The following is a 12,271-nucleotide window of genomic DNA, read 5'->3' on the forward strand; positions in this document are numbered from 1 at the left end:
TATTAATTTAGTTTTTTTTACACTCATCTTTTGCTACTGTGGCACGTCAAAATGTCTTCAGCTTCAAGACTTACAGCAGAGTGAGATGTTACTGAAGCACAATCTGTCGACACACCCACACCGTCCTGAGAAAAGGTCCAATCAAGCAAAATAAGTGAAAACACCTGTAAGTCAACAGTGTACAGAACAGACTTGTCATCTAACATCATATATATTTTACAAAAAACCTGTAGTTTTACATTCTCCCCTTGTAAGTACATAAGTAAACATTTAGCTACTCTAACTGACTCAACCTGAAGTGGTACTTTAACACTCAGTTTTCACAGTAGATTACAGTACAATGAGCAATACACAAAATATAATTTGAAATAAACTTTAATAGATACTTACAAACAAATCTACAACAAGGAATACAAATAAAATGGAAGCCGCAAGCAAGGAAAAGTAAGGTGTGGCACAGAGCGTCCTGCTGACTAAGGACCACGTCTGCACATTTAAAAATACTAGAGTCGACAGGTCTATGATATGGCATTTGACAATACGTTGGCAATCTGACCTTCTTTTATTACATTTGTGCAGCACTTTGTGGATTGTCTTTTTCGGTCATTACGGTGCCTTCAATCTGAAGTTTGCGGTTTCAGGCACAACGCTGAACCTCCTTTTTTCCCCCCTTACATGTTATAAAACACAAACACTACATCAATGGTTCTCAGCTATGTGCCAGTGAGACCCAAGAGTAGCAGGTTTTCTTTCACTTCAGTGGCTGTTTCATTGGTTAGTGTCCATTCTCTGAATATGTGCAAACCAGTGAAATCAGCTGATGGAGAAACTGGTAGAATTAAAAACAAAAAACAAAAAAACAGCACTCTTGGGCCCTGACAGCATGTGGTTGAAAACTACTGCACTACAAAAAGCAGGAGTGACAGCGAAGATTTAAAAAAAAAAAAAAAAAAAAAAAAAAGATGATGTGATTGTATTGAGAAAGATTTCCTGCAGATGCATGCTACAAATAATCACAGTGACATTAACTTTCCATTAAAATTTCTGCTGATGATGTTCCTGTCGGATGCCTTGATGGTAAGTAATGGGGTGCATTTCCATACTTGCAGAGAAACCTGATAGTGCAGTGAGTGATCAGAGCTGCTCTTCAGCTGCCTCACAGTGCATTCACCCTCACTGCACCACAGGCTCACTGTGGAGTGGTCAGCATCTCCTGTCTGTGTTGTGTATTTATTATCCATTTAAAAACCTCATTTCTAAAAGCTACTAGGATGCCGTGTTATAATTCTGTTTGACATGTGTATGCTGCCACCTGGTGGACACATACTGACAGTGCACTTCTGCACCAATGCTCAAAGTTTAATTTCGAACACAAACTTTTGTTTTAGCGCAACCAATATATCAAATTAAAATGCTACAAGCTAGAAATTCATGATTCACAGGGTCTGGAGGTCACAGCAGAGATACCGACCGCACATGCCACCACATTAACTTACAAACTGGAGGAGGTACACCGACATGGTGACTGTCGGGGCATCGTCTGGATCAGCATGTGCATAGTGCTCAGTGATTCCTGATTTTATAAAGTTAGAGAGTACAATTTGCAAAGAGTCATAAAAACAGGATAAGAAACTCAATAGGAGTCCAGCCACTGACACAGAAGCATACTTGTTGAAGGCTGACTCAGTCCTGGAGGCTTGAGCAATGTTGTCAGACGGGTTCAACCCAAGAAAGATCCCAGAGAAACATGAGAGAGAGAGACAAAGAGAGAGAGAGACAGAGTGAGAGAGAGACAGAGCGAGAGAGAGAGACAGAGCGAGAGAGGAGGGTGTGCTGAGTGTGTGTTGTGACTGTCAGCGCCGTCATTGGTAGAGCAGGTAGTTCTTGAGAGAGGCCGGCAGGGGCAGTCTATGGATTTCACTCAGGCGGTCTCTTCCTAACGCCACCCTCACCGAACGCCTACACAGGTCCATCAGAGAGAGGGGTTCAGCTGGAGGGGAAGACAGGAATGAGGAGAGGGGTGAGCAAGGGCTGAATCTCATTGCAGTGTGAAAATATCAAGCTTTAACTCAAGTCTGAGAGGCCTTAAATGAACAGACACTAGCGTAAAATACACAGAGCATGGAGAAGAGTGACCTGCTATAAAGATGGAAATAGGTTTTATCCTCTATTGTTATGGAGAACATAATGTTTGTGGGCCATAAAGTCATTTTATGTGTCTGAATTGACCAAAATATTCTCAAATCATTTTTGGCACCATCCTGTTACAAAACATGTTTTTGTCAGACCTTGTATTTAGTATTAAGTTTATTATTTATCTATTGTTGCCGTCTTTCATATATCTTGTCAGACTTTGGGACTTTCAGCATCCACTTAATATGGATTTACCTTTTTTTCTGTCTACATTTATGCTTAATACGGTGTATGGTATTTTTGCTTCTCTGCCTCCATGTAATATATGGGATGATCACTTCCATAGAGGTTATCCATCTTTTTGTATTTCATGTCAGGAGTGTGACTGGTTGCAGGCTTGCAGCGACTCCCTATTTAAGATGGCTTCTCACGATAAAAAACAAAACAATTTGCCTGATGAAGGTATAGCACCAAAACATTGCAAATAAATGTTTTTTTGCAAGTGACAGTGAGCAGGAGTTGGCAACTTTTGGCCTCCATCCATGATGCCATTAGTCAATTTAATATTCAAAATTTGGGCCATTTTGTGCTGTGAAGCATAGGAAAGAACTGTGAAAAGCTTAGATCAAGATGTTGGCCTTAGTGTACGCAGGCTCCATCAGAGGGGGGATATTCAAGGAGGAGTTTCACACTGATGTGAAATCCACTCTGATGTAATGAAATGGCAAAATTCTCAAAAGAGCGTGAGCAATATATTTTTGTTGACCAATATTGGCCTTTCACAGATATTTCATATCAGCATATATGTTGTCCGATATTCGCTAACAGGAAAACTAATTTTTAGAGATTATAATGCAGAATATGATACCTGGGGTAATTCATATCAATTTAATTTCCAGTGAAGTTTACCGTCTCAGTACACCGGTGTCATTTTAGACAATTAGGTTTGTGGCTAAACTGTAAAAGATCCTGCCACCATTATCTTTGTCACAAGAGTTTGCCTAAAATGCATGGGTTTATATCTGCCGACATACTGATATCAGAATTTCTTACTATCTAATATAGTTATCTGCATCGGCTCCACAAATCAAGTATCGGTCAGGCTCCAATTCCCAGAGGTGGTATGAACACATCTGGGTATGGCAGTAGATCTCTCCTTTTGACTCCAAATGTCTGTAGTTCACCTGAAGTATTACCCTACCATGTAATCTATGTCGTTTGTTCTCTAGTGTGTACGCTACATTACATCATTTTTTGGTACACTATTGATACACTAGATACACACTAACTAACTGTAGCACCAATACAATACCAAATACAATACCCAAGTTTCATTATCTATACCAAAACAATGCTTTTTGAACCCTTAGAGAAATATAGAAGTTGTCTACTAATCCTCTTTAATTCAACAAAGTAAAAAATGTCTTAACAGGTCTTTGAATTTAAGAACCCATATATTTAAATCACTATATAAAAACTAAATGCTGTACAACATTCATAAAATATGTAATTTAAACCAGAAAATATCTGATCAAAGAATAAACAATATTTATATTTGACTGTTTTCAATATGTGCTACAGGCAGATTTTGTTCAGCCCGGGTTCTTAACAATAGCTGACTTTATGTCGATATAAAAACTGGGTCAGAAAAAGCAGGAAAAAAATAAAATAAAAAAAATACTAATTAATTTTACTTGTAGCCATATCCTTCAGTTTCAGTGCCAGCACTGCATACTGGATCCAAACAGCCACAAGATTAACTACATATGAGACAAACTGGCTTTAACGTCAGTGTATAGGATCGGGGATTTCCCCTCTACTTACAGCTGTACCTAGCTTTTATGCATATCGCTGCATCTGCAGCTCGCTTCTTTTGCACAGGCCTAAACTAGGTCGAGGGCTCTGAACTGAGCATAAAAATCTAATGAGCACAGAGCACTTGGGACATGTGGGGAGTACAGAATGTTTTGATAAGCACCTATGTTCCCTTGATTTATAGCTCATGACCCTGTCAACATGGATTAATTGGCATTAATTCAATTGGAATCCGTTTTAACATTCATTTGGGGGAAAAAACATTCAGCTTGTTTGGATGTTTTGAAAGTTATAAACATTAACATCTATAATGAAGGCGCCCCAGTCAAGTTTAAAAACAAAAAGGCACAGTGAGAGTCTTCTCAGGTTATTCAGTGATAGTTAAATATTAATGTATATCTTATCCGAACTGCAAGGCAAGAATACAAATACTGTCATGCCATCACATGTACTGCTTTACATAATAACCAGCGACGTGGCCACACTGATGTAAGTCAGAGACAGTAAAGCTGCCCTACAGTAACCCCTGTCTGAACTAACATGACAGCATGACAAACCCTGAACTGTCACACCTAGTTATTGCATCAATAAATGCTTCTGGTTTTGTACGAGCTGTACGCAAGATATCACAAAAACGCTGTCACTCAAGACAGCAAAGAATGACGGTAGTATTTAAAGTTTGCACTTACGATCAAGTCCATTTATGTACCGGATTCGTATTTCACAGTGTCCCCACACGGCGCTCACCACTGGGTACAGCTTCCTGCCCTTAAGTCCTCTGAACGCCACCCCTAGATAATGTCCATCCACTATGTAACCCAGAGTCCCCTCGTCCATGTCCAAGACGACTAAGAGGGAGTCTGGTATTATGAAGGTGTCGTCTGGCTCAAGGAAGGCCGGGTAGCTCTTTCCTGGGTGATTCTTGCCGTCGTGGTACAGTTTACTCCTGCACAGGTCCCAGCCCCAGGACTCAGCGTTGCTTCCTACCAAAGCTGTGTAGCCCACCGAGTGTAGCGGGGCATCACTCGTAGCCACCCCAACCACAGCATGCGTGCCCCTCTGACGCATAGCCCAGCTGATCTCCCACACATGCAGTCCCCTTGTATAGCCAACACGCCCCCGGATGGCGTCCGTGCTCTGTGCCACGGGGTGCCTGTGAAACACCAGCTTGTTGTCGTCCTTGACAAAGATGTTGAGGGAGCGGTCGTCGTTGTTCCACGAGTGTTGGACCTGGACGTCCATGCTGGCAGGTGGCATGTCCAGCAGCAGATCCAGTCGAGACGGCTTGGTGTGACTCAGGGCCTGTAGCTCCAGCTTCAGGGGGCTGAACGCCGGATCCCGCATATCAATGGTTTTTATGCCCCCTGGGACTTTTTGCCCCATGCTCTGGGTGGTTATGGCAGCTCCTTCTTCCTCCTCCCCCCTCCTCAAAGACAAATGGGGGGAGTGATCAGCTTGAGACCCTCTCCTCCACTGTGCTCCTGCAACCAAAGAGGCAGGTTTGTGCTCCTGTGTCACTGGATGCAGACAGCAAAAGGTCAGACCAGGTGTTGCTTGAGGCCTGCCTGGAGAGAGCAGAGGAGATGAAAGAAGATCAGACAAACAAGTTCATTCTTAACTAATCTAATTAGCCATCTTTCTGTTTGGACCAGGAAATGTGAACATCAGATCCAACAAAGTTAAACAAAAGGCCTATTGTAAGACCATCCTTATCATAGCACAGTGCCCTTTGATGGTAACAAAAGGTACATTAGCTGTAATTGCATCATACAGCATTTGTTGGAAATGTTAGTTTACATTTAATGGGAAACAGCCTCAATGTTTTAACTTTCTTCATCGGGTGATCATTGGACAACAACTGATATAAGCTGCAGGGCTGTTAAGCGACCTCAAAACTGGCTTTGTTCTCATGTGATGCTTAGTGTATAAAACATAAAGAGGGCAGTGTCTCATGACCTGAGATATCCGAGATGTAAATCTAAATACCAGTTGACACTGATAACATTATCATTGCACAACAGCAGGAAAACATCTATCTGCTGACCATGGCCTGATTTGAGCCATTATCATCTGAAGTTCATCTAAAGTCTGAAGCAGTCAGTCAGTAAACAGGACTGTATGGCCTTGTTTTCACTCCCAGCAAGTTCACTATAACATCGAGTCAACCAAGAAAGACAAGACCAACAAGTTTCTGCCACCCAACAATCATAGATCCATTTGCTAGATTGAAAGGATATATATAATGGATTGGACTACTTACAGAGAATAGACGTCTGACAGGTTTTAGCTGCTGTGTACACACAGACTTTAAAACACACTGATAACTAGGGTTGGGAAGACTGTATATACCATTTGACAATAGAAATTTGATGAGCTCGGACTGTGCAAGATACTGTTTGTACCATGGAAGCCATATCTGTAATTTATCTGGTTGTATTGGACAATTTTAGCCAATGTTGATAATGAAAATATTTTTGCATCAACATGATTAAGTACTTTGATATTTTTCCCCCGGTATTGAATTTGCTAGATAAGCCAAAAACAGACATTCCTGTCTGGTGTACCTTATATCGCTATGTTGTTTCTGTAACATCATGGTTAATGTTCAAGGACCATCATTTAAACTGGCTAATCACACTGCTCTGATGTCAGAGCTTTGTGACTCGTGTTGGTGTTTATCCTGGAACATCATTTCAACTTATGAAACAGTGACTAAAGCCATATCTGAAGCAAATTGTCATGGTTGAGTGGATTATATATGAGACTCACTTTACAGGTTTCTGTTGCTGTTTGTAAGGACAACTTCCCCATTTGTGTATTTTTCAGGTCCGTTTCCCTGAGTTGCCAAGCTATGACATAACAAAAACATGATTGGTCGGTTTCAATGACGGCCCCAGAGCAACATTCATAATGATGTTCCAGGAACAGCCCCAACACTGCAATATCAGATCATGCTTCCTGTCTGGTTATTTGATCTGTAGACATTTCCTCAATCTACCTTCTTGAAAATGTATTAGATCTCAATACTGCAACATCAAATCACATACAGTGATTTACCATGAGATGGGTGCAATATTTATGTGCAATTTATTGTTGTGACAGACACACCTGGTGCTGTTTTGTTTTATGTACTTTATTTTACTGTAACTTACTGTAAAGTATATTGTATCGTACAGTGGGTCAATGGGGTCCAAAAGTCTGAGACCAATAGTCAAGATACTTTGCACGTTTTAAATATATTATTTTTTTAAATGACAAATGATAATCTCAGCGTAACAAACTTTGAGTTAAAAAGTTGAATCTTTGAAAAATGTCTATGAATTTCCGAAACTGAGCATTTGGTATGTTGCCCTCTTGCTGTAATGACAGCATGCACTCGAGCTGGCATGGACTCCACAAGTCTGTGTAAAACCCGATGACTCATGTTGATGATTCAAGCTTCTTAAGTGCCTCCATAAATGTTCAGTGGGGTTTCGGTCAGGTGACTGGAGGAAAGCCCATGTCAGTCTCCTTGGTCTTCAGGTAGTTCTGTCAAAGCTTTGAGGTGTGTCTGGGGTGATTATCCTGCTGCAGTATGAATCCTTCTCCACAAAAGAAACAAGCCAAAGGTCGTAGCATGTCTCTGATGAATGGAGTGGCACTGCTCCTTTGTCAGGATGGAGTCAATTCTGTGCAGGTGTCCAACTCCAGAGTCGGCAAAACAGCCCCAGACTTGAATATTCCCACCACCATGTTTCAATGTGGGTTTGAAATACTGTTTTATGATTCCCTCTCCTGTTTGTCTCCGTACATACAGTCTTCTGTTACTGCCATAAATCTCAAACTTGGATACATCAGTAAAAGGACTTTTTTAAGTCATGCACTGTGTATTTCTGCTGTTTCATTGCCCACCTTGAGTGTTTGACCTTGTTTCCCCTTCTGAGAAGTGGGTTGAAAACTGCTACTCATCCTCCGAGACACACGACTGCCTTCTTTTGACAGGACTTTTACCGATTGGAGTCCAACATGTGTGTGATGACGTTACTTTTCTATCTCTCAAGCAATTAAGCTTGATTGATTTTCTGATGGTGCGGTCACTTTGGATCTGTCTGATCGTACCTTTGATACAACTGATTCAGTTTCTGCAAATACAATGTTTAGATTTACATGCAATGCACACTTAGAAACCTTTAGTCTAGTCATGATTTGACGCTGAGAAAGCTTTAAGTACAACACCGAGATTTTCAATATGGTCTCAGACTTTTGGACCCCACTGTAAACCTTGATAGGAGAATTTTATCAATACACCATTGCTCATTCATATGCCTTACAATGTTAGCAAGCACACATTTGGAAAGTGCCTGCTTAAATCTTTAAATTTAACAACTGAGGGGCACAACAAACATTTTTTGAACTGTGCCTTTATGATGATTTTACCAACAATAAAAACAACAAACAGACATTACCCAGAAGTGGACACATTTTGTCATGAAGCTCTTTGGTTGTGCTTTTTAAAGCATTACGTTTGGATTAATTCTGTTTTCCTGAGTAATCCAACTCTATGCACTTAGAGTAAAAACACATGATCTGTCTGTGCTTAGCTTTAATTAACCAGGACAAATTACATTTGCATGATTATAATTTCACAGATGTGCACTCCCAGACAATGGACATACCGAGTAATCAACTAAAAATAGTTAAGACCAGTCTTGCCCTGTAGACCTGAAAGAGGTTGTAAAACATGTCAGTGATACCTTTTCAAATTAATTTTAATGTACCTGACCCATGGATACAGAAATCAAAATTAGACATAAGATGCAGTTTATAAAAGACTAATTTCTGTACAGTGTTTAGAGCTCTACGTGTGTAAATGGTAAACACTCATGTTATTATGTCCTCCTCTAGGTAAGTGACTCATTTAGGACAAGGGTGCACAAACATGAAGGACATTACAATCTTATTTGATTAGCTGTCCTCGAATTTACGCATTTCTTCCTCTCCAGCTTTTCTTGTTAAAGCGGACACAGTCCTTGAATTCATGATAACATTATCTTGCCAATTTGTGCTTGGCATCCTGGCAGAGGAGAGATCTGTTTTTCTGGTGTGTGTACACAATCATAATTAATCATGTATGGCAAAGTCATAAAAATAAACAGGTGAAATAAATCCTGAAGGAGGATATTATAATTATAAGTGATTTCCTTCTATGGTGCTGGTTTCTTTAAAGCTAATGAACATGAAAAGCAGGGCTAAGCAGCACAAAAGTAGATCCCATGGGCTGACACGTTTACTCAGCTACTATTCCCACAATCGCCAAAAATAGGAGAAGAAAAGAGGGGGGAAAAAACTCCAGCCATTTCTTATTATATGGTTGTCTAGTCAGAGGGCAACAGGAAAAGCAGTAATAAAACGTCTGGCTTAAAGAAATAAAAAACGTTCTGTCGTGTTTCAGGGAGACACTGCTGGACCGCAGCTCCTCTGAGGCAGAAACAGTTTCAGGAACGCAGAGACTTGACAATAAAAGCCTGATGAATACCTGCTGTGCTTTACCTCGCAGACTCATTACAACAGACCACAGCTGAGGCTGAATCTAAATCCAACTGTTAAACAACATCATATAGGTAAGGTTTACATTCCATGGGACTACTTTAGGTCCATACTCAGGCCATTCTTTTATAGTGAAACCCCCATTTGGTCCAAATGAAGACATATAATGTGACTTTTCGTGGCCGCAGGTGTGACCACTGTTGCTCTTTGGTCTTCGTACTTCTGCCTGTGTCGCAGCTAGGCTGAAGAGAGCATTGTGTAATGTGGAAAAACTGTGCTGCTGGGAAGGCCACTCTAATTGAATTGTAGACAAGAGTTCATTGAGAAGTGCTTTGGCTCTTCTTCTAATGCAAGTAAACAACCATTTAAATGGGTCATGTCTCTTCAGTGATCGCAAAACAGGAGGGAAGAAAAAGCTAGCAGCGGGTGGCCAGCATCTGAATGTAAACAATCTCTTTTTCAATGCCTGTCCAGCATTCAGGGAGAGTGAAACATGTTAATTTGCACACGCTTCGAGCCAGGAGTTTACCATTCGCTCTCACCATGGCAACGGGCCACCTTGCAATGCACACAACATGCACAAGTGAATCAAAACTAACAGAACAATAAAAGGTCTTCACACATTTACCTTGGACTTCAAAACAAACATAGCCATTAGTAGTATAAAAGGTGGCTTGTTGAGGGATATATTTGGGCTGGATCCTGGCCTGGCCTGGTTGGGGTTCCTGGGCCCCTGGATTGGTTTGGAGCTTATTAAAATGCAAGAGGAAGGGCTCGCTGGATTTGCTGAGCCAAGGAAACACTTGTCTCTATTGTAAGGCCCAATTTAGACCAGGCCCACCTGAACTTAAGCCCTAGCCTGTTTGTTGACCTGCTGAGTACATAAAGCTCAAGGTTTACCAAAGACAAAGTCATCCATTGTATGGACACAAAGCTTGCATGTGTTATGTAGAAAAGTGCCCGTGTTCGACTTCTCTATGACCTACGATGAAATTAAAACAAAAGTGTTTTAAATGGGGTTTAGTGGAATTTTCTTTGTAGTTTGCTCTTTTCTTTTCGTTGACGCAATTCGGTACTCTACACCCAGTTGCCAGTTTATTAGGAACACCTAACTGAAACTTATGCAGTCTAAACAACAGCTTTGCAATAAATCCATCTTACACAAAGGCTTTATGACCAGTGTTTGTTGAAGGGTGTAGTTTATAGTGCTACTGAACTGTGGGCTATCTTTAAAAGAGGCATTTTGTAGATTTGAAGAGGACATACAATAAAAATGATGTAATAATACAAATTCAGAAATTTGTTTTTTTCCATAACTGAATGAACAAGCTGTTCCCAGGGGAAAATTAGATTCCCAGAACACTGTTTGAAGCTAGAAAGATGGCAGGGTCCGCCAAATATAAACAAAGTTAAACCGTATGAAATGGTGTTATCCTTAAGGTCAGTTTGTTTACTCCATTTATTCAGCCATGAAGAGTTGGTTTATTTAGCTTGCTTGGGTATAATCAAAAAAATCTCTCTCTTCTGGTTAAAATTTCATCCCCAAAACTACATAGTGCACCTTTAATATATAAACTGGGTGGACAAAAATATTAAAAATGACTTCTGGGCACAACCCATTTACATCAATGAGGACAGACCAAATATTAGAAACACCTCAATGTGGGCTACAAGTCGGTAGTAGCCTACATTTTAGCCTCCCGAATGACCAGAAAGTTAAATCAACACCTCGCTAAAACAATTTAAACAAAAACGTCACTTATTGGGACCTATATGGAAGTAAGAGGGACTTCCTGCTTCATTAGAGTTCAGTAGTTTAAGATGAGCAACACCTAAGTGTACGAGGGCCTTCTGGTCACTTAACCCATGATAGCTTGTCATGCTAGCTGATGTTAAAGCAGCCTGAGCTTCACAGGAGCTCTCGTGGGCCAGACAGCCGCGAGCTCCCGGCTCGTGGAACGTCCACGCGCGACCCCAGACGGCGGCAGCGCGTGAATGGACCGTTGGTTCGGACCGTTGTTGGCGCTCACCTGAAGCTCCGCCGCGTTCCAAACGTTGGTTACACAACCAGCAGTCGGACCGTTGTTAGCTTACAACCAAAACACGGCTAATGTCAGTGAGCGGCGGGGACCAGCGCCACACAACCCGCTTCTCCTTCTAAACTGGACGTCTGGGACACGACACCTCGCCACGGGTGTTGTTTATATTGTTTGTTTTTTGTATCAAGTACGTAAATGTGATGTAGAGACAAACACAGAAAGCGAAACAAGCACTTCGGCAGCCACCATATGAGCAGAAAACAGGGGAGAAGGGGATGAACAGACCTGGTCGAGTTGTGAGGCGGTGAAACAGAAGATGAGACCCGGAGAGGATTCGGTCTTCACCTACTCCATCGTAGTTTTCAGTTTCCTTGTCGTCTTACCTTTGACCATTTCGGGCTGCTCATGAATTAGGTGAAATGATGATGGCTGCTCTCTAACATCTCTCGCGTCACGTGGTAAAATGCTCCCAGCTGCTATGCTAGATTAGGACCTCCCTACTGACGGGCTGCAGCCGAGCGAAGTTGGCTTCATGTTGGTAATGCCGTTTATGCGGATGTTGCGGGTTTTTTCCTGATTGTAAAGTCATTTATTTATTATCCAAACTTTTGAGATTACCTGAAGATAAAAACCCGTTGTAAAAATTACGACTCTTCCTCTATCCTTACTAAAACATTTACATTTTACAATTTACTTGCAGCTCTAACTTGCATCCCACAATATTCTGAAAATATTTTTAAATTTTCTCTTATATGACT

General features: G+C 41.1%; 1 protein-coding gene across 2 annotated transcripts; it reads right to left on the reverse strand.

Annotated features, from left to right (window-relative positions):
- Positions 1-357: 357 nt before the first annotated feature.
- On the reverse strand, positions 358-11,972 carry spsb1 (splA/ryanodine receptor domain and SOCS box containing 1). Of its 2 annotated transcripts, none has more exons than XM_073471028.1 (3): positions 11,799-11,972; positions 4,638-5,509; positions 358-1,990 (listed from the first exon to the last, which is right to left on the reverse strand). In XM_073471028.1, the coding sequence occupies exons 2-3, from the start codon at positions 5,329-5,331 to the stop codon at positions 1,863-1,865; spliced, it is 822 nt and encodes a 273-aa protein (XP_073327129.1). In that variant the 5' UTR covers positions 5,332-5,509; positions 11,799-11,972; the 3' UTR covers positions 358-1,862. The 2 variants fall into 2 exon arrangements, with proteins under 2 accessions (XP_073327129.1, XP_073327128.1); XM_073471027.1 differs by having other exon boundaries at positions 4,638-5,513.
- Positions 11,973-12,271: the final 299 nt, after the last annotated feature.

This window comes from Pagrus major, chromosome 7, assembly GCF_040436345.1.
Source record: "Pagrus major chromosome 7, Pma_NU_1.0".
Classification (NCBI taxonomy): domain Eukaryota; kingdom Metazoa; phylum Chordata; class Actinopteri; order Spariformes; family Sparidae; genus Pagrus; species Pagrus major.

Bases quoted from the DNA above. Each gene is read 5' to 3' on its own strand.
- spsb1 (XM_073471028.1), bottom strand. From the start codon at position 5,331: ATGGGGCAAAAAGTCCCAGGGGGCATAAAAACCATTGATATGCGGGAT. The intron at 1,991-4,637 runs GTAAGTGCAAAC...CTTCCCCTCCAG, and splicing joins GTACATAAATGGACTTGATC to CTGAACCCCTCTCTCTGATG.